The sequence below is a fragment of the Eutrigla gurnardus genome, assembly GCF_963514095.1.
Source record: "Eutrigla gurnardus genome assembly, chromosome: 23".
NCBI classification, from domain to species: Eukaryota; Metazoa; Chordata; class Actinopteri; order Perciformes; family Triglidae; genus Eutrigla; species Eutrigla gurnardus.
This window is the reverse complement of record NC_139934.1, coordinates 4,297,680-4,318,712: the sequence shown is the minus strand read 5'-3', so window position 1 is coordinate 4,318,712 and position 21,033 is coordinate 4,297,680. Positions and strand designations below refer to the sequence as shown.

At 46.9% G+C, this 21,033-nt stretch overlaps 4 protein-coding genes across 5 annotated transcripts; 1 reads left to right on the top strand and 3 right to left on the bottom strand.

The window, feature by feature from the left end:
- Positions 1–939: 939 nt before the first annotated feature.
- LOC311009076 (uncharacterized protein) lies at positions 940–3,626 on the top strand (the record flags this gene model as incomplete). The annotated part of the gene is made up of 7 exons (XM_084003049.1): positions 940–1,379; positions 1,456–1,514; positions 1,699–1,859; positions 1,959–2,059; positions 2,214–2,343; positions 2,488–2,577; positions 2,697–3,626. The coding sequence occupies 7 exons, from the start codon at positions 940–942 to the stop codon at positions 3,624–3,626; spliced, it is 1,911 nt and encodes a 636-aa protein (XP_083859175.1).
- Positions 3,627–3,748: 122 nt separating this feature from the next.
- On the bottom strand, positions 3,749–9,343 carry lpcat4 (lysophosphatidylcholine acyltransferase 4). The gene is made up of 13 exons (XM_084002550.1): positions 8,886–9,343; positions 8,047–8,410; positions 7,285–7,397; positions 6,928–6,988; positions 6,729–6,787; positions 6,414–6,448; positions 5,791–5,845; positions 5,414–5,496; positions 5,009–5,134; positions 4,777–4,933; positions 4,604–4,696; positions 4,388–4,523; positions 3,749–4,255 (listed from the first exon to the last, which is right to left on the bottom strand). Exons 1-13 carry the CDS (start codon positions 8,961–8,963, stop codon positions 4,086–4,088), a joined length of 1,530 nt encoding a protein of 509 aa, XP_083858676.1. The 5' UTR covers positions 8,964–9,343; the 3' UTR covers positions 3,749–4,085.
- A 1,328-nt stretch (positions 9,344–10,671) lies between these two features.
- emc4 (ER membrane protein complex subunit 4) lies at positions 10,672–12,964 on the bottom strand. Of its 2 annotated transcripts, none has more exons than XM_084002580.1 (6): positions 12,832–12,964; positions 12,204–12,353; positions 11,989–12,103; positions 11,634–11,787; positions 11,390–11,550; positions 10,672–11,161 (listed from the first exon to the last, which is right to left on the bottom strand). In XM_084002580.1, exons 2-6 carry the CDS (start codon positions 12,311–12,313, stop codon positions 11,126–11,128), a joined length of 576 nt encoding a protein of 191 aa, XP_083858706.1. In that variant the 5' UTR covers positions 12,314–12,353; positions 12,832–12,964; the 3' UTR covers positions 10,672–11,125. The 2 variants fall into 2 exon arrangements, with proteins under 2 accessions (XP_083858706.1, XP_083858707.1); XM_084002581.1 differs by having other exon boundaries at positions 12,204–12,350; positions 12,832–12,957.
- Positions 12,965–13,529: 565 nt separating this feature from the next.
- On the bottom strand, positions 13,530–20,973 carry cyld3 (cylindromatosis (turban tumor syndrome) 3). The gene is made up of 17 exons (XM_084002526.1): positions 20,797–20,973; positions 20,369–20,555; positions 19,783–19,900; positions 19,139–19,296; positions 18,518–18,955; positions 18,329–18,434; positions 17,614–18,065; positions 17,370–17,535; positions 17,159–17,300; positions 16,950–17,072; positions 16,298–16,389; positions 15,948–16,011; positions 15,317–15,521; positions 15,121–15,229; positions 14,918–15,036; positions 14,626–14,833; positions 13,530–14,556 (listed from the first exon to the last, which is right to left on the bottom strand). Exons 2-17 carry the CDS (start codon positions 20,537–20,539, stop codon positions 14,372–14,374), a joined length of 2,856 nt encoding a protein of 951 aa, XP_083858652.1. The 5' UTR covers positions 20,540–20,555; positions 20,797–20,973; the 3' UTR covers positions 13,530–14,371.
- Between the last annotated feature and the right edge of the window lie 60 nt (positions 20,974–21,033).

Here is a 21,033-nt window from a genome sequence, read left to right as displayed (position 1 = left end):
GCCCTGTTGTCATGGAGATGGTCATTGTCCTCATGTGACCTACATATGGAGCTTTTTTAAATAAAATAAAAAATGTAAAAAATGTAATTTATAATATAAGATTCAATGAGACGCAATGTTTTTATATCATCTGCTTAAGAAAACAGTTTATTAAATAAGATATTGATTATTAATTAATAAAATAAATATAAAACTATTTTTGGAATGTTTCTCTGTTTGGAACCTTCAGTTGGAAGAAAACAAACTCACCTGAATAGAGTATTTTTTAAATCTTACTGCAGTTCAAACCCATTTATTGCTTGAAGACTGATCATCTCACACGTGAAAGGTAGGCAGTTATTATTATAAACTACTATTTACTGTGTTTTAATAGCTTATCCTGCATGACTGTGTGTGAATGAAGTGGTTCTTATCAAGTTAGAAATCAAGAATGAGGAAATATACTGCATGAATAAGGGCAACATTATCCAGGATCCAACAAAAAATGCATTTTTTCTTCATTTAATCACAGTTTATATGTGCTGTTATATACAGTATCATATGCACATGAAGAGATGTATTTATTAATTTTACCCTCCCCGTGCCAACATATTTAAAAGCAAACCGTTTTGTCTCTTTTTATAGAGATTAATCTTATATATTTTAAAATAATTTGGTGTTTCAGTTGGTTGGAGGTCGACATGTTTCTCTATATTCTACACTATTCATTTAAATGACACTGAAACACTGAATCACTACAGTTTGTTGTATATCTCGTCTCCCAGCATGCTTTGAGGTTGGTTTCCTGCCCTGGAGCGTACTGGGAGCTCTTCACTCTTAATGTTCTGAAATACACAGTGAATAAACATGCAGGTTTTCACACGTGTCATGCTATCTTTGTTGTTGGAATTGATTTTCCTCTGACTTCCCTCAGACCGCTACGAGCCACACAGATAAAAGATGGATCCGGCGTTGTTTTCTCCAGCCGAGGTCATCCTAAATGGCAGGAACCCACTTGTTCCTGCTTCACAAGAGAGACTCGTCACCCTCACATCGTCCCAACCGTCCCTTCAGACGAGCCGCCGCGTCTTCGGCAGAGGTGGACCGCTTCCTCCGTCAGATTCTGATCATGTGACCCCGAGCTTGGCCATCCAGCCCGGCCTCCAGACCCCGACCCCTCAGCTCAGCCTGATCCCATTTTTCCCAGAGCTGATACTCAGCCCCGTGACCTTCACGCCGACCTTCACCCCCCGTGTGTTGTTCCCCGTCGGCGGCCCACCGGAGCCGTGCTGCGGCCCCGGTTTGCCCCCCCAGTCCTGGATCCTGCTGCCTGACGTCCGTCCCGGCTGGTGCGTGTGTCCACAGGCGGCGGATGTCCATCAGACCTGCGGAGACGACCTGTAAGTCGACAAATCACCAGATTAGACGCACAAACGCTGTGATTTCTGTATGTGATGGTGCTGTTTGGACCCCCAGGGTATCGGCCGGGTCAGAGAGCGAGGAGGAGGAGGAAGAGGAGGAGGTCACGTCAGAAGGTCAGACATATATATTGTTTTATCAGTTCTTTAACTGAAGTAACTATAGACTCTTCACCTTGTTAAGTATGAACCAGCGTGAGAAATATATACTTTTTATCGTTTTGAGATCATAGAAAAAAAAGCCACACATGCTTGAATGTCGTCCTTTTTAACGTTTTTTTTTTTTTTTTTGCATGAGAAGATGAACAGAACGATAAAACACCCAACAAGGAGGAACTACACGCCAACAGCAAGGATGATCAGGGAGGAAAGGCCCTGATTTCTGCCTCCTTGGATGAAGAGCTGCTGAAAGAACGTGCCTTCGACGACTACATGGCGATGATGGACTCTTTCACTCCCGAGGTCCCTAAATGTCCCAAAGAAAATGTCATGATTTCAATGTTTTGTCTCTTTGTTCAAATCATTAACGCCTAAACCTGCTGTCTGTCTGACTCCACTCAGATCCAAGAGGGCGCCGAGGCCGAAGGTGCAAAAGAGGAACAGGAGGAGGAAGAGGAGGAGGAGCGAGGAAACGGCTCGTTGCTGGCGTATCTGGATAAAATGTGCAACGATGACAACTTGATGAGAAAGGCAAGTTATCGACGGCTTTAGTAGGACACGTAAACTGTTACTTTTATTGTGTTTCATGACCTTATTTCCATTAGAGAGACGCTTTTTTTCTTGTTTCCATGTTATAAAATGAATATTTCTGTTCAGTAAGTTCATTTTAAAAGGTCTTACCGTCTCTCAGGTGGACTCGCTACTGGATCCAAAGCTCCTGGACCCCCTGTTCCCTTCAGACCCAGAACCCGCTGACCTCCTTCCACCGGACAGACCGGAGCAGGAGGTGAGTATAGCAACACGATGTGTGGAGAGCTATGGAGTTGCATTATGGGAAATGTAGGATACAGGGGGCGCCCTCTTATTTGAGGACTTAAAGTCAACATGGAAGTGTGAAACTAAATCTCTGTAGTGTCTCTTTGACTATGAGGTGGAGTCCAGACCGGATCCAGAGGACCTGGACCCCCGCCCCTCTTCAGATCCAGACCTCCTCGTTACGCTGGGGGATCTTCTGAGACAAGTAACATCATAATAATGATAATAAGTTCATAGGTTGCAAGCATTAAATCATAATATTACATAAAAAAAGTTCCAGTTATCATTTGTAAAAATTAATTGTGGTTTCCTCTCACTTCACAGACTTTGGCGGCGATACAGCAGCTGATATCACATCTATCATCAGCCAACGCCAACAGCATCGCTCCCGTAACCACGGAAACGGCCTCAGCCACTGTGTTGGTCCAGGAAACCGCTGCAGTCCTTGTGGATCCTCCAGGCTCAGAGTCCGACGTGGATCCGGACCACGACGCCCCTCCGAGGAGCGAAGGCCCAGAGGAAGCTGGGACCAGCTGTTCCCTCCTCCTCCAAGAACCGCCATCAACCGACGACAGTCCTCCATCTCTGGCGTCTGGGGAGACGATGGCACTCGAATGCAGCCTCTCGAGTCCTTCGTGGTCCGGCACTCTTGAAGTCCAGGATCCTGGTTTCAAACCACTTCCTCAGCCTCAGATAAGGGAGCCTGAAGAACAACGTCGCCCCAAGAACAGAAACCCTTTAACCAAAACGCCACAAGAGGAGAGAGAGTTTGGAAGGAATAGAAAAGAGGAGGAGACTCCAACGTCCAGTTGTGTAAAAACCAGGAGCAAGAGCCGGACGGAGGAGAGAGGGGAGGAGGCCGGAGGGAAAACCAAACACGGGAAGGAGAGACGAGATGTGAAAAGAGACCTGGAGGTGAAATTGGAGGAGGAGGCGACTCTAGTGAGAAGTAGCAGAAAGAGGAAGAACACACAGAGGCCAGAAGGTCACGTAGAGACTCGTTCAACTAAAGGCTGGATGAGGAAGTCGGCAGGCAGAGCAGCGCAGGAGGAGAGGAGCGAGTCTCCGTCCGGCCCCAAACCAACGCTGAAAAGATCCCGGCATGAACGCCGGGGCTGTGAAGGGAGCGAGGCCAGCGAGGCGAGGACGGAGAGCCCGGTGAAAAGAGGGAGGAGGGAGAGCAGAGCAAACAGCGACTGGAAACCGAGCCCCCCGTCAACGAGGAGCAGCTCCAAGGCTGGAGGAAAGATTTAAACGTTTAAAAAGAGACACGAGCTGTGAGAGGAAAGGACGACACGAGGAGGCAGGAGTGCACTTTGGGATTATATATCAATAAATAATCAATAATTGTAGAAAAAAAACACAGCAAAACCTACTTAAAATAATTCACAGTTTAATCGTTAAATATGAACAATATTCACACAAAAATGTAAGAATTTATAAAATAAACTTTTTTTCATGTACAGAGGGTTTTTTTTGTGTTGTTTTTTAAAAACCATTCAACATACAAACAAACAAACAAACATACATACGAGGGAATTATATAAATATAACATTTTATGGCTTCAAAAGTCTGAACGGCATGGAAAACAACATCCTCTTGGCTTAATGTACACCGGTAAACATCACAACACGTTCTCCACCATCGCTCTGCTTCAATACGTCGCTGAACTCCAGGACGTAACATCCTGTAAATAAAAATATATCTGATCCTTATTCAACCTTATTCTTGAAGTGGAGGGATCCATTGCTGTCGTGCATCTTCCCGTTGTTGTTCTCAGGCTTCCCATTGGTCAGCCGGGGCTCCGCCTCCCCGGGCTGCATGTACTCGTTGGCCACCCTCTGATAGGTGGGGTGGGTCGTCAGCACTCGCAGCAGATTCTCTGTGGGAGAGGAGGCGGATTTAACGAGGATTTTAACGCTCTGCGACACCAAATTACCGCCGGGTGAAGCGAACGCGTCGGCTGAACCGCCACTCATCTTTTTGCTCCGTATATTACTGTAACAACACTCACCCTCGGTCAGACGGCCTTGATCGGAGGCCTGGGTGTAAAGCTCAGCGGTGTGGCGCTGAGGAAAACCCAGCAGCGCCCCCATCAGGTGCGACAGCTCCTCTGCACTCAGACTGCCTCTGCCCTCTCGGTCAAACAGCTGCAGAACAAAAGACACGAGGTGTTAAAAAAAGAAAGGTAGAAGGTATTCTGCCAGTCAGTAAATAAAACAGGACTTACAGTGAAAGCGGTGTGGAGCAGCGACTTGAAGCTGGCGCATCCCGACAGAGCAGCGACAGAGAAATACATCTGCCTGAGGTCCACCCCGTCATCCTGAAACCCACAGTTCTCATCAGTAACACATTATCTCACAGTGACCTCTCCTTGTAAATGTTCTCATCATGTTGAATTACTTTGGAGTAGAGGCCACAGATGGTGACGGCCGTGCGTCCGTCAGTCAGCCCGAGGACGGAGGCCAGCTCCTCGGCGCTGGCCTTTGACCCCTGAGCTCCGGGCCGACACCTGTCGATCATCCGGTCCAGCGCTGCTTCCACTGCGTGAGTTCCCAGCCTGAGAGAGAGAGAGGACGACGGTGAGACGGAAAGCAGAGGAAGGAATACAAATAACACACAGATCTTCTCTTACCCGGCTCGCTTCAACAGCTTGAGTGTTTCCCTGGCGGGCGAGTCGAGTGGGAGAGAGAGACCCCCCAGCTTACAGACAGGAACCCGGCCCTCCATCACATGATCTGTAGCCGGGACTCCGAGGGCCCTGACCAGCACAGAAACATGTTATTTATTACATAAGAACCCAAATCCAACAGTTTATCAGCCCAAACTTCTTCCTTAGCTGTTGACTCATTAATAGTGGCTCTTTGTTACCATCTAGTGGCGGCTGTGGGAAACTACAACAACAACCCCGAGGGTTTGTGATGTTTTCTTCCCCGTACGCCCTGGTATTGAAGTTCCCGTTTGCCCAATCAAGCCTCATCTTGTCTTAAATAATGACTGGAACAGATGCAGTGTGGGTAAAAAACCAGCCGCTGCTTACTTGGCCATGAGTTTCTGAACGTTGTCGGCGTACAGGTTGGGGTCGTCCCTCTCCTCCGGGGAGGGCGTGTAGACCGGGAGGAACTGCAGCACAGACACAACGACAGCCTTGGGTTTCTTTCATTCTGCCTCGTCAGAGCAGCGACACACACGTTCAACACACACACACACACATTCAACACACACACACATTCCAAACGTGTCTTCACAACAGCACTGATCTCTCCTGTTTGTCGGTTACAGCTCTGATCACACACACACACACACACCCTCCACAGTCCGTCATGTGCTGCTTCCAGCAGGTGCTCAGCCTCTCTTTAAACAGTCACAACTGATTCGTCGTTATATATGCGAGGTCAAAGGTTAAACTCGTCTTACCTCCACAGTGCTGTTGGTGTAGAACTGGGAGGTCGTGTGCCACAGCGCCGCGATCCTAACGGGACAAAGAGCCGGTCGCATATTTCAGGTCAAATTTAACAGCAAACAAGTGAGAAGATATTGAAAAAAAAAACACCACCATGAAGCAGCATTGTTGACATTTCGTTAGCGTGACATCACCCAACAATATCTAGAGGACGCTCGACGTTTGCGACACTTCCACTTCTTCTTCACGGAGTTTACACAACGAGAGCAGGAATGAACTTGGGTTACACAACCAGTCAGTATATTAATACACCGAGCCGAGGCCAACGTCAACAAACGCCCTGCAATAAATCCTCCCCTTATGGTCACTCTGACGGTCACTGCGTCGTACAGTACGTGGGGTAATACACTGTTACTGCTGCGGTGTTTACACAACGTGTGCTTCTATGATATCAGCGTATTCACTTAGTCTGGATCCCTCGGGATGAATAGATAAATGACTGAGAAATGTCCACAATGTCCTGGAGGGTGTTCAAACGTTTCCAGGCTGACTCAACTTCCTGCCAGCAGCATGTGGAAACCCAGGGTTTTTTACCAACCAATTAACCTGACAGGACGGAGATGACGCTTGAACTCACCAGCTGGTTCCCTTGTACGTCCAGCGAACCGTATCCTGAGGACACAGTCACAAAAAAGACTTTTATTTTCTTAAATAACCGTCTGCAGAGCAGCTGTTTATCTGCTACTTCACTACCTTTCATATTATTATTTACAATCACAGTTACCTTCCCCCATTCCATAACCTGATCCACCACATGGTTTTGTTCCACTCCACCATGTGATTTCACTTATTGCAAACTGGTTTGGAAAGTGGCAAGCGCCATCAAAAAGAAATAGTTGGCAGGTGATTGGCTGAACGGCCCCGTCAATCAAACCGTGATCACACGACTCACCAGCTTGTTGGGGTAACGCAACAGAACCGGCTGGACCGGGACTCCGGCGAGGAAGGCACCTGGTGACAGCGAGGAATGAAAAATGAGACGCTGATCCTGCAAGCGCTGCTACGCCCCGTTCGCCCTCTGTCGTTCCTGCACGGCGGCGAGCAAGTATGCGTCAAGAAAAACCAGACGGGGCTTCGCCGGCCGTACTCACCGGGTTTGAATTTGATGAGGGCGCTGCCGTTGGTCGTGGTTCCCTCGGGAAACATCAGCATCTAGATTTACAGAGTGTCAGAAATCACTAACCTACGGAGAATGCATCTCAAATCTGCCTTGTGTGGTTATTTACAGATACGTAATTTAAACTAATTAAAAAAAGGGATGCAATAAGAAATATATTCTAAATCAGTGGCATCCAATCCAGCATCCTTAAATCCTGAATCACAGACGTACGACGCCACCGCATGCAGAGACTTTCAATGAGGTCATTATGATTTCCCTTTAATCACTAAATCCACGCTGCAGCTGATCGTCTGTGAACAGGTGTGAGGAGTCGGCGGCGGCGGCTCACCTGAGGCCAGTAGCCGTTGGACGTCAGCCTCTTTGTAACCTCCTCCACGGCCTTCTTCCTGGACTCGGGATCTTTCCTGCTCACCAGCACGGCCTGGTTGAACTCCAGCAGAGCTGGAAACACAAAGAAAAACAGCAAAATCAGAACCAGAACCAAGAAGGGAGGAGGTCGCACCAAGAAAGCCAGACAGGAAGTGCCAAAGCAGGCAGAGCAGATTAGAAGCCAAGAGTGAGTCATTTGTTTATCCTCAGACTTCCTCGCACACTGTTGTATTCCTCGGACCCCTCTATCCCTAATATTACTCTCTTATACTTGTATGATGTACGCGGGCAACACAGAGTAATTTACTCAAACATTACATCATCCAGGCACCGAGTGTTTTGGCCCAGGGGGGGCGGGACTTAATGTTGGAGAAGCGAGACGGAAAAATCACTTTGAAAGTTGGTTGCATGAGGAGTGGAAGGGAATATTAACGTTCTCCGCCTCACCTCCTCCAACCAGGAAAACAACAGTCACAAGGACGAGGTGTTGACATGTTGACCCACGCAGGGCAACGTGACATTTGATAAAACACATCATATTATCTAGAATAACCCAAACAACGTGGAGGTGTCATGGGGCGGCCATCCAACAGCAGCGTGTGACGGATGTCAGTGTCATCTACACCTGGATGCATGTGCTACTGGTTCAAACACCAGTATCCAGTGAGGTCCAGTCCAGATTCAGAAGCAGCATGGGTGTGTTCTGATCAAGCCTTCTCACCTCCGATGGCCGGGATGCTGGTGTTCTCCGACCGCGACACCACCGTCGCCAGCTCGGTCGGCACCAGCACCACCATGTCCAGGAAGCTGCTGTGGGGCGCCACCAGCAGCACGGGCGCCTCCTTCAGGTCCGCCCTGCGTCCCTTGACCCTCACCCGGAAGAAACCCAGGAAGAAGAAGGAGGCCCGGCTCAGCCACAGGATGACGGGGTGGAGGAGCCAGCGCCTCCAGCCGTCGACGGGCCGGCGGCGCTCCTCCTCGGACAGGCCGGCCAATCGGAGCCGGGCGACGGGCCACATGATGAGGAAGCAGAGGGCCGCCAGGGGGACGCGGAGGGGGAAGAGGAGGATGCCCAGGAGGATGCCCTGAGGAACAGAAGGAGAAGGTTAGTGTATGAAATTAAAAACAATGCATGATTTTGCAGGATAAACACTCCTATAAACATCATGCCAACAAATGAGGCCTGATGTGTCAATCAAGAGTTATGCAACACTGGTATGTTATCATATATCAGCCTGTCTGCCCGACACATTTATGACTGTGAAGGAGGCTTTGTTCTCCTAAAAGCTCATATGGAAGGATATATATATAAATACATAAATAAAGACATGTAAAAATGACTTTAGAAGGGTTAACGTCCAAATATAGCACCCTTTACCCCTGGCATTATGTATTTAAAGCTGCTGTTTAGTTGTTAGCAGTCTTGCCAGTCTAATTACCACCTGATTAGCTTCAGGTGGTAGGGTTTTTTTGTTTTTTTTGACACGTCAGTTAAAAACTTTAATGCTAGCTTAGCGTGACTCCTCGTCTGGCTGCTGAGGGTTTAATCTGGGAAGTTACCCGGATCCTCTGCGCCGCGGTCAGCCTCAGCTCGTGGATGAACGGATGTGGAGAGTCCTGACGGTCGAGCCTCTCCATGGCGACGAGGGCGAAACCTGACGGACGAGTTCAACTTAATACGTACTTTAAAAAAAACACACAAAAAAACACCAAAAACAACGGTTTAAAACGCCTTTATGCTTTGGAGAAAGTGATTTCTCTCCGTTTAAAGACACAACAAGTCGTTCTTGTGTGTTGACAGTGACGTCTTTCGAAAAAAGCCGTTAAAAGTCTCGCGCACAAGTTTTAAAAATAGAACGTTCGCTTGGTTCGGACCAACGGTCGAGCAAAGCTAACGCACTGAGCTAGCTTAAAAACACTTTTTTCCTTGAGTTCCCGAGTTTTAAAAGAAAAAATCTGGACGAAACGCTCCACATGGCGAGGCAAAGTAAACACCGTGTCGGAGAACTGGCCATCCCTTCTTTTCTTGTACTCTCCTCTCCTCCTCACCTGTCCCGCCCCCTCGCAGCCCGGCCCTCCCGCCGCTCAGCCGGGCAAGCCCAACCGGTCCCTTTTACGCAGAAAACGGGAAAACTACCGGGGTTTCGACACCTTTTCTGGGGGGAGACGAAGTGTGCTTAATATCCCAATCGACGCGTTGTTTAAAGATTTATATTTGTTTATCAGCGGGAAGTACAAAAATATTAGAGAATAAGTGAAAATTATGATTAAAGTTAAGGCTATTTAGTCAAAATTCAACTCACGACGTCACAAGTTGTGTTCACGTTACCAGAGAAGAAGTCAGATATTTTACCTACGTGAAAAATAACCCAATAACAGTGAAAAAACAAACACATATATATGAAATCATATATATGTTTGTTTTTTCACTATATGTATATATATATATATATATATATATATATATATATATATATATATAAAAAAAATTTAGATATATATATACAATTTATTAATTTATTAGTAGATTTATATTTTTTATTATTAATAATAATAATAATAATAATAAATCTGCAAAGTGACTGAAGCTGTCAAATAAAGCAAACATTTAAGATATTTAACCTCAAAACTGTAGTGAAGTTAAAGTAAAAAGTACCTTAATTTACAATATTTCTACTAAATCAGATTAATTAATGATTAAAAATATTTTCTCATAATTATGTAATCTCAAATTTTGTCTTGAAATGTAATATTCTTTTAAAGTGTATTATTGTATTTATTTCTACATTTAAAACTGCCTGCAGTTATTATGACTTTGATCTCATCTATCAGCTTCAGGGATCTTGTACAATCCATGGAAATGTGCTTTTGCACTGAATCAAGCATGACTGGAACAAAACCTGCCAGGCTCTCTGCGATACTGGCCTCGCAGGTTTTCCCTCGGCCCCGCCTGACTGCTTTTGTTCTCACAGGGTGTTGCTGCTGCTGCTGATACCAACACCGACAACACACCCACAACAAAACACGCGTGAGCAGAAGGAAGAGGAGGACCTTTGTGATACTTTGAGCTGTCAGTGCACTAACCGTATATCAGCATAACTAACCGTGGCATCATGTTTTTAGCATTTGCAAGATTTCCATATGTAACTGTGGTTGCTTTTTATCTCCAGGTCACGTCCTTAATAAATTATCTGTCCAGAAACACGTTGGGAGGGCTCCTTGGCTGCAACCCACTCATGTTATCGTCCTGAAACACCTTCGATTGCTTCATTAATGTTCATTAATGTGCATGTTGGCCGCTCTCTGTATCGACGCAGGCAAAAACATGTTATTTCAGCCGATACAATATGGATTTATTCATTTATTAGAACATTTTCATGTAGCAAATCAGTATAAATTAAAACAGTCATACAATAAAAGGAGTCAGTAGATGTTTTTGTGCTGAAATCATGCGTCTCTCTACCAACAGCAACAAAATAAACTATTGGAATTAAACCTAATAAGACATAATATCCTACCAAAATGAAAAGGCCGTACACACTGTCACATGCATTTGTATTAGTTCTGTTTTAATGGTGTAAACCGCCTCAGAAACAGGATTTAATCTGTAAAATAACCTTTTTTTTTTAACTCCAACTGTAAAGATAAATACAGCGGTTCAACACGGTGACCTGCTGGCTTTTCAAACCTTTTATTACAATAACGGACGGGGAGGAAGAAGAAAACGTCTTGTAACTGTGTGGGAGAATGTACAGTATATAAACCTCTGTAGATATCTGAATCGTTTGTGTTTGCCTTCCTCACAACACCATCCCTCCGCCCATGATCTCCAGCCTCTGTGGGAAAGAAGAGAAAACCATCGAATCAAGTGTGTGTTTAGAAAGAAATAAGGGAAAGACATTAGATGGACAACTGAAATGGTGTAATTACACAAGTTTAGTTACAGCAGGAATACATAACAAACCCAGAAATCAGCCATAAAACCCTGGATTGTGTTCTCAATGTCACATTTCATTTTCCTAAATTAGAGAACCAAAAAAAAAAAAGGCATCTGCGGCGTTTACCTGAGGCGGTCCTATGAAAGCCAGCCAATCAGACGAGTGCGTCGGGAGCAGTCCCATCGACTGACACTTGTAGATGGCCAACGCCGAGCCCAGCAGGTTCCCCACCAGGTAGACCAGGCCCTGAAGCCACTGCTGGCTGGAGCTCTCCAGCAGCTTGAAGGCTGGAGGACGAGAGGAAGGAAGCTGATGAAAGGGGACTCCGCGTGGATTAAAGGTCACGTGACTTTGAACGCCGGATACTCACTGGCAGACATGGACATGAGCGCTTGGATGGGCCTCCAGGCCATCATGCAGACCATCATGATGGGGAAGATGGAGATGGTGTTGCCGGACATGTACATGATGAAGAGGTTCATGGGGATCTGCTTCAGGGGCCCGAGGGCCACGTCCCAACAACGCTGCATGACGAGAGTGACAGGTGAAATACTCGGCAGCGTCCCAAACCACTTTCTTTAGGAGGTTCGGACCAAACGTTATCTTGTGGTATGTTTATATTGTTTCATATCTTATGTTTAGGATTTTATTTCCTATGTTTTTAAATGTGCTCGATCATTAAAATCACCGTCTTTATTTTCATCAATTATCTAAAGCGGCTTCACCTTCTCCACCAGGTTCTTGTCCGTCTCCTGGATGCTGGTGTCGGGGACGGGCTTCTCCGAGAAGCCGATGGGGTAGACGACGTCTCCCTGCCCGCCCTGTCGGTCGCCACGGCTCCTGCAGAGGTAAACGCCGACAGTTTAGTCAGACCTGCAGGTCGACGCGGGCGGCGAGCGCCTGAGCAAATATTTGACAGGTCGTGGTGTTGTGGGTTTACCTGGCGTTGCCCAGGCTCAGCTCCAGGGCCCACTTCATCCTCCTGGCCCCGCCGGCCCCTCTCGTCGACAGAGCCCCTCCTCCTCCTCCTTGTCCCCCTGGAGACGCCATGGCAACCGGCTTCACTGCTGGACCTCAGAGACAAAAGCTGCTGCGTGAAAGAAACCAACATAAGTCTTTCCTTTAATACAACATGAACATAATAATGACTATATTTATATTAATATGGTTGTTTTGTGTCAAAATGAGACGTGATTATGAAAATATAAAGGCAGATCCATACATAACACTTATCTTATGTAATATTATTCACTTGAGGTTTGGTTCAAATGACGAAACACACACGTCACATGTCTCTACCGGCACCTTTGTTTGCCGTTAAACGGTTTGCGTGAATCTCGCGTCGTAAACTCGAGGTTTTAACAAACTAATATTATTTATTGCCAATAAAAAGAATAATTCCACGTCACGTGGTTCCTCCTGTTCTGGTAAAAGTAACGTCGGAAAGACAATTCAAACTGTTAAATCAGGAAAATGACAACGACGCAAATTAACGCGACTATTACTTGACATAAGCAGCTCAAACATGACGTTTTACGTCAAACACCGTCACTTTACGCGCCTCTTACCTTATAGAAACATCCACAGAGCGCTATCTGCTTTATTAATAGTTATTTTTGGGGGATTAAATAAGCTACAGATTTGGTTTGATAACGCTGTGGAGTAAACTGACCCCCTCTCGTCGCTCGTCGCTTTTCCCGGGGCACACAATGATGACGTAGGTCCGCTGGAGATCCGGATACAGCGTCACGTCCGCCCCCTAGCGGCACTCCGGGAGAACTGTTTTAATTCTAATCAAACGCGTAAAAAAATAAATAAAATACTTTTAATTTATATCAATATATAAATAAATAAATGAATAAATCGACAGCTCAAAAAGCCATTGGAGTATTTATTTGAATTTTTCTATGAAATAATAAATGTATTTTTTGCTGCATATTTACTCGATTAAGATGTTTTTTAAACAAATATTTTGGATTTACTGCATATGGCATTTTTGTATAAGTTTACTATTTGGACCCAATTCCATATTAAGAAATAAAAATGTCCAAACCGGAAGACCAACCTGTCTGTCTTTATCAATGCCAACAAATACATTTGATGTATGTCTGAATGTAAAACACCTTTTTAAATATGATGTATTAATGTCTTTATCACATATTTAAACATTGGAGAAGCTTCCGGATGCCTTGTATCAGGCTGTGAGTGACACCTGCATGTTGGTGAAAATGTTTCAATAAAAAAGAGACATTTAAACAAACAAGAATGGAGTATCAAAGCATTTATTTGTCAGGAGGACACCGTCCCCTTTGTCTTCCGCTTCATTATATTAAACAACCATAAGCAATACAATCTTTCCAGTCAGTTGAAGGCGATGCTATTATATACACAAACCCACAGGTCAACGAAGCAGTGCAAAGTGAACGGTAAAAGTGTGTTAAAGGCACAGTGGTTCTGCACAGTGTGAGGATTATTAAGGCACAGGTAAACTCAGGTGTGAAGCCAGCAGGCCGTTTGTTCATGAGGCACATCGGATCACACTGTTCTCATGTTCCATTAGCTTATTGTTCTAAGGCCCTCTTTCATGGGCGGATAGGAGATCCAGGCCAGGAAAAGATCTCAAGTGATCTCAAGTGATCAGACAGAACTAAGCTTCCGATTTGCTGAAGAATAAATAGTCAGGAGGGTCGTTTTTAAAGTGAAGAATCATTTTAGATCACTTCATGTTGTGCACCTTTATGACAACATGCCAAAAAATAAATACATAAATCCACTTTTGACGATTTCATCATCTATCCTCCTCTGAAAATGCAGTTTCAGCTCGACTTTAACAACATCGGATGTCTTTCCAGGATTATCAAAGTCTATTTTAACCATCAGGATGGGAAAATATAACATCTGCTGCACAATAAATAAACTATTTGTATCCACGTTCACTAGTAACGACCGTTTCCTCTCCAAAAAGCACAGCGTCGTCGTAAACATCAATATATGATTATTTAAGGTGATGGTGAAAACAATTATTTCATTTCTGGAATGATTTGAAGAAATTAAATCAGTGTTAATTAATATCTGCTGTTATACTGGATCAAGTAAAGGCTCAGATTGTCACTTGTACAGGCTGAGCTCGGGGTTGTGGTACAGACACATGTAGGCGTCGCAGATCAGCCGGCGGACGGACTCCTGCGAGGAGGCGGGGTCAACTCTGCTCAGCTCCTCCTCCGACAGGCCCAGGTAGCGGCCCACCTCTGGACACGCCTTCACGTGGGGGATGTTGAAGCCGTTTTCGCCTCCTGGGTGAGAAGAGCTTCGTTATGTTTCCGTCCCCGTCGCCAGAACGTACCTGAGAGGCGACGACTTACCTTCCCGGTCGGCCATACTGTCAAAGAACAGCCAGTCGGTGGGGAGCGGCCCGTGCTTGACGAAGCTCACGTAGTGGCTGGTCTCGATGCACGTCACGGCGAAGAGGGTCATCCGCTGGCGGGTGCAGTGCAGGGGGCCGGACCACGACCCCCCGGGGACGGCCACCTTGGCCGGGCTGTGGGAGGACCGCTTCCTGTGACTGTGGACCTGGAGAAGAGACAGGAAACCTCATCATGATTATTCATCATATTAAAGTAAATGAGTGTCAGGACTGCGGGAGGACGCGGGTACCTGCGTGTTGCAGGTCTGGCAGTACTGTTTGAGATGCCCGGGCGTGATGTCGGGGTCTTCGTAACACTGGAGACACTCCCACTCGGCGACGGCCTGACAGATGCTGCACTGCCTCAGAGCTTAAACAGGCAAAGAGAGACGCTGCATGTCACTGAAACACGGGAAACGGTACGACAACGAGGACCCGGTCATATCGTCCTTACTGTCGTCCAGCAGGTCCGTGATGTCCAGGCTGAGGGAGGGCAGGATGGCGTCGAACATCTTGAAGTCCTTTCCGAAGCGAGGCATGAGCAGCAGGAGGCAGGAGGGGGCCTGGAGGTCAGGTGGAGGTCACATGACCCAGCAGTTAGACAAGGTGCAGCAGGGGACTCAAAATAAAAGGTCACATGTAGACGTTACCTCGACAAACTTGAGGCCGGCGTGCAGGAAGGAGGACTCCAGCAGCGTCTGGACGCTGGCGACCCTCATCCGCTTGGGCGACGGCGAGGTGAGCGGGATGGGCGAGTCGAGCGGGGAGAGGGGCGAGGGCGAGGAGGGCGAGGGAGGGAGCGTCGGAGGGAAGAGCTGGTAGAGGTGACCCTCCTGAGGCTGCTGAGTCATCGACCTGAACACGTCAACAGCAGAGAGAGGAAATGAGCATCACATGTTTAACATCGTCATAGAAAAGAAGGGATTCTAGAGTCAAATACGTCTCTAACGATGTCAATTAAAGGGAAATCGTGTCTCATCTTAACCTTCTTTTTGGCTCTTTAACACAACATGTAGCCAAGAGGTAAAATGATCCAGTAATGGGAGAGGAAAGTCTGAAGAGTTGGATGAAATGTGTTTTTTTTTCTGCTTCATTGTTTTGCTCCCTGAGGGAGTTTTAAACCACAGATTTATCAGGTTATCAAATATCTGGCTCTTCGAGGATGAATTCAACTCTATTACATTGATCTGTGTGATAGTGAAGCAGGGTGTGTGTGTGTGTGTGTGTGTGTGTGTGTGTGTGTGTGTGTGTCTGTGTGTGTGTGTGTGTGTGTGTGTCTACCTGATCTTGAGGAGCGGCTCGACTCGGAGGAGCTGGAAAAGCCTGTTGAGGAACTCTTCTGGATCTGATGGACAAGAGCAGCATGACAGCATTCCTCATCGTGATCACACTCAGACACGCCGGCCGATTGAGCAGGAGAACACGAGGACACGAGGGCACGAGAACACGAGGACAGGAGAACACAAGGACACAAGGACAGGAGGAAACGAGGATACGAGAACATGAGAAGACGAGGGCACGAGAAGACGAGAACACAAGGACACGAGGACACAAGAACGCAAGAAGGACACCAGAACTCGAGAAGACGAGGACAAGCGTACACATGAACAGTGGAACATGAGAAGGCGTACCTTTCTCCTGGTTGGTGAAGCCCGTGTCGCTGTTGTCCGACTCCAGCAGGCGTCTCAGTGCCATGGTCTTACTGGCACACACGTAGCCGTACCTTTAAAAACACATTCAATCATTCTCTGATCCGGTCTTTAGGTCAAACAATAATAATCAGAAAAAATTAATAAAACTCTACATTTCTGAGAATAATGTACATTTTTTTAAAAAAAGAGAGGAATCATCAGAGATTAAAGTCACAAATGTATGAGAAAAAAGAAGCAGGATCAACATCATCACACCACTGGTGTCACCATGGTAACGTGATCCACACATCTTGTGTTATTTCATGAACATTTAAATCAGTATGTGTTGCACGTTATCCTCATGATAGACCTTTTTATTTATTATTATGAGATCAATCCCTAAGGTCCTGAAAGATACATACACACATGCTCTGTCTTCTTTTATAAACATGAATACATATTATTATATAATCTATTTCACACACGGTGGGTCACATTTCAGCCTAACCCTTTTTCTCTCAAATTCATAATTTCGGAATATATGCATGGTTTTAATCTTGTAAATTTATGACAGGACTTCTGAGTTTCTTCTCCATACTTGTAGTCTTTTAAGCAAATGCATTTGCAACACAAGAACCAGACGTGAACACACCTTCTCAGGGGGTTGACGATCTCACATCGCAGCAGGTCCTGAGCCTGACCGGAGTCCTGCTCAGTTTCAGGGTCAGAAGGCCAAAACAAAACCCAGTCGGCTGAACTGCAGCAGGAGAACAGACTGCAGAGAGAAGGAGACACCAAGGTGACCACGGAGGGAAACATAGCAGCAACACTTATATCATGGCTATGTGGATAAACAGACACCTGAACAGCGTGGCGTCCAGGTAGCATGAGTTGAGGTGACCCTGGATGCCCCTCTTCCAGCCCTCGTAGAGCTCGCCGGCCTCGTCCCCGTCCACCGGGGGCGTGTGCTCCTCCACACGCTTACTGCCCCACTCTGCAAACGCTGCACACAGGACATGATTTAGATCCCGGCACACGTCGACGCCTCAGTTCTCTAGCAAGGAGGTCCCACCTATGGAGTTGCAGCGCTCCACTTGATTGACGGGCGTCTCGGGGGCGGGGAACCTGGAGTCCCGTCTGCAGTTGCGGAGCTTGACAAACAGGCCCTTGTTGGCCGGGCAACGGAAGTGGCGCTCCCCGAGGTAGCTGCCGTCCGTCCCCGCGGACAGCTCCTGGTCCTGTTTTAGATCAGAGCGATGGAACGTCATGTAAGCAAACAAACTCAACCCTCGTAAAAACGGAGGCTTTCATCTCACCAGCTCGATCCCCGCCACCGGCTCGGAGATCCCGCTGATGCGTCCGATCCAGCGAATGACCCCGAAAAGCGGCGGCTCGTTCACCTCGACCATCGAGCCCACCTCCAGCTCGCCCTCCGGCCCCGCCTCCCCGTTCTCGCCGTCGCTGCCGTCGGGTGACCTCAGCGGCGAGGGGGCCTGCAGGCCGTTGGCGTGCTGCGGCTGCTCGCCGGCGGTCGGCGAGGTCGGGCTGCAGGGTTTGGGAGGCGGGAGAGGGGGCGGGGCCTTGTGCGTGGGCTTCGGCGGCGGCAGCGGAGGAGGTTTGAGCGCTAGTTTGCCCGGGGGCATCAGGGCGACCTTGGGGGCGGAGGAGGATGGTGACACGGGGGCGGGTTTGGCGAGCGGGGGCGGCGCCGGCTTCAAGATGGATTTGCTGATCTGGAGAGGAGGGATGTGGCGCTGGGATTTGGGCTCTGGGGACAAAAAAGGAGCATCAGATTTTATTTTACAGGCAGAAAAGATGATGTTTTTGTGCATATATTGTTACACAGATGCACGATATGAACTAAAAGGCGTTTCCATGTCTGTTCTTCCAACGTTTGAATCTCTTATTTGACCTTAGGGGTCATGCCTTTTTCACGGCACACATCGTGATGGATCCCAGTAGGAAAAGTACATTATTTTAATGATTAATCACTAAAATAACGTCTAATAAAGTATCTGGATGTAGTCGTACCGGGGGAAACCTTGGTGATGGGCAGCAGCAGTCCATAGACGGGGTTGTGGATGTGACACAGCCTCTCTCCCTTATAAAGCCCGTCCCAGTTCCCAACAGGAGCGTCCTGCATTGAATCAAACATGTAAGGATGCTTTTATGTGGAGGGTTTCATGCTTTAATCAGAGGGTCAGAGCGGTCCGTACTGACCAGCAGGACTCCGACGTACGTCCCCGACGAGGACCGGCCCGGCAGCAGGCCGCAGAAGCGCACCTCCCCGCCGTAGACGTTGTTCTCCAGGGGGAAACACACCCGCTGGCCGGCGTGGAGCGGCGGCGGCGACGCCGGGGCTCGGACCTGGTTCTGGTTCTGAGGCGCGAGCGGCGCCGACTCCGCCGTCCGAGGGAGGATGCCCAGAGCGTGCGAGTGAGGAGGGCTGCCGGGGCGGTGGTGGAAGCTGATGTGACGGCCGTGCTGATGCTGATTCGGCCGGTCGTTGTTGCCATGGTGCCCGTCGCCGTTGCTGCGGGACCAGTGGCGGAGCCGGACGTGGCTGACCGGGAGGAAGAGGGCGCAGGCGTCGGGGCAGGCGAAGAGCCGGTGGCCCTTAATGGAGCCGTTCCCCGATCCTTTACCGACCGATGAACCCTGCAGGGGAGACGGCATCACAGGTAAACCCTCCGACCGATCACAGGGGATCACAGGGATCCTTGCAGCATGGACCTGCCTCTATACTTATTTTCATGATTTCATGATTTCTTTGCATGAAGGGATTCACAAGAAATGAGACTTTTTAAAAGGTTTCCACTCATATCCCAAACTCAACAGTACCTTGAGCTGCACGCCAAAAAACACAGCGCTGCTCCCTCTGGTCAGAGGCCCGATGTATTTGAGGTCCGCCTCCGCCAGCTCGTCCTGTTGGCCTATTTGGACCCACAGCGGAGAATCGACAGGCAACGTCGCCAAATGCTGCAGTTTCCCAGGATTGCCTACCAAAAAAAACCATCAAAAGAATGAAAACCTCCCAACAAAGGGAGGAAATAACTGATTGCTTGTGCTGGTAGTTTATCCGTGAGCATTAAGTGATTAAATATTTGATCTTTACTTCCCATTTTACACTTTAAACTGCCTTTTCATGTCATAAAGATCACATGATCACTCAAACAAACATGTACTTACTACTCCTTCTACTTCCCACACAATTAAAACATGTAAAACCACACAAACATCACATTTAGGTTTGTTAATATGGCAATATTTGTATTACTTTAACAATTACTTGAGGTTTTTCGTCATTATTGCTCCTGCTTTTTTGTTTATTTATACTCCTTCTACTGCATTTGTCATTATTTGGCTTCATTATTTCCATTACTAATGGCCCTAGTTTGTTTATTGTTATAATAACTACCATAATTATCGCTTTTATCAATATTTCTACAGCCACCACGACTACCAACCAGCCATTAATGCATTACTTAGAAGTTTGAGGCGAGCCTCCGGATCATATACAGGCTCCAAAAGGCCGTTGAGGTCAGTCGGGATCTCCAGCAGGAACTTCCTCTCCATTTTTAACATGACGCCATTGTCTAACACCTGTGGGTGGGGAAGGAGGTGGAGAGGAAGACAAATATCAGGGCGAGGATGGAAAAGAAATCAGCGGCGAGAGTGAACAAACAGAGATTATCTTCAAGCATGTCCAACATCTGGCAATTATTATTTTATTTTATTGTTATTTTATAAAAGAACAATGGTAGGAAAAATGAAATATATAAAAAATGTAAAAAAAATACATAGAAATATGCACATATATGCATAAAAATAAATAATTAATTACAATTAAAATATATTATTATAAGAATTAATTACAAATGTAATATAAATATTCATAACATATTCGTATGTTTCTTATAATGTGTATTTTATCTTGTGTCTATTACTTGTTTTACAGTGCTTGTCACTATTTATTGTTTACTAAAAAAGCAGCTAATTAATTAAACTAATAGTTTCATAAGAAGAATTAATTACGTATTCAACCTAACGTAGCTCAGTGTGTGTGAATACCTTGACCCAAGCGGAGTCACCTCTGTTCTTGCCCGAGTCTTGCTCCAGGCAGATGTACCCCCGCTGCAGCCGGATGGTACCTTCCAGCTGGTCCTGGACCTTCAGGTCGGTCGAGATCAAGAACATTTTCGGGGGGCGGCGCTTCCTGCTTTGCTCGTGAGCCCCTGACATCTCGCGCGCCGCGTCTCTGTAGTTGGCCGGTTCACAGAGGAATTAAACACGTCACTTTAACTTTATATAACTTAATATAATGATATAATATGTGATATAACACCGCGGGTGACGTTAACGGTTAGCTAACTGACGTTCACGTTCAAACTTTCTTCGTTCGTGTTCACGGAAAAGTTAATTCGGGTAAAAACATTAAAACATAATTTCCTCTAAAGTGTCGACGAAGTTTAAAGTGTAGGCGTCCATCAAACACTCACCAACTTCATCCACTCCGACCGTCAACGTTTCCCCTCGCGTTTAAAGGCGCTGCGCTTCAACAACAAACTGTCCCCGATGGAAGCCGGAAACGGCCTGACCGACGGCGGCGGGAGCCAATGGGAAGAGAGCAAAGTTCAGCGGGGGAGAGGAGTCAGCCAATCACAGCGCGTGTGGGAGTCAGCGGCACAGGGGGGGAAATTCCAGTTCTTCTTAGGCAAGTTAATCACACATTACAT

Bases quoted from the DNA above. Each gene is read 5' to 3' on its own strand.
- cyld3 (XM_084002526.1), bottom strand. From the start codon at position 20,539: ATGTCAGGGGCTCACGAGCAAAGCAGGAAGCGCCGCCCCCCGAAAATG. The intron at 18,956-19,138 runs GTACTGTTGAGT...TCTCCCCTGCAG, and splicing joins TTTTTGGCGTGCAGCTCAAG to GGTTCATCGGTCGGTAAAGG. The intron at 16,390-16,949 runs GTGTGTTCACGT...GTGTTTTTAAAG, and splicing joins ATCGTCAACCCCCTGAGAAG to GTACGGCTACGTGTGTGCCA.
- emc4 (XM_084002580.1), bottom strand. From the start codon at position 12,313: ATGGCGTCTCCAGGGGGACAAGGAGGAGGAGGAGGGGCTCTGTCGACG. The intron at 12,104-12,203 runs GTAAACCCACAA...TTACCTCTGCAG, and splicing joins CTGAGCCTGGGCAACGCCAG to GAGCCGTGGCGACCGACAGG. The intron at 11,551-11,633 runs GTGAGTATCCGG...CTCGTCCTCCAG, and splicing joins GCTCATGTCCATGTCTGCCA to CCTTCAAGCTGCTGGAGAGC.
- lpcat4 (XM_084002550.1), bottom strand. From the start codon at position 8,963: ATGGAGAGGCTCGACCGTCAGGACTCTCCACATCCGTTCATCCACGAG. The intron at 8,411-8,885 runs GTAACTTCCCAG...TCTGTTCCTCAG, and splicing joins CCGCGGCGCAGAGGATCCGG to GGCATCCTCCTGGGCATCCT. The intron at 6,449-6,728 runs GTGAGTCGTGTG...CTGTGTCCTCAG, and splicing joins TGCGTTACCCCAACAAGCTG to GATACGGTTCGCTGGACGTA.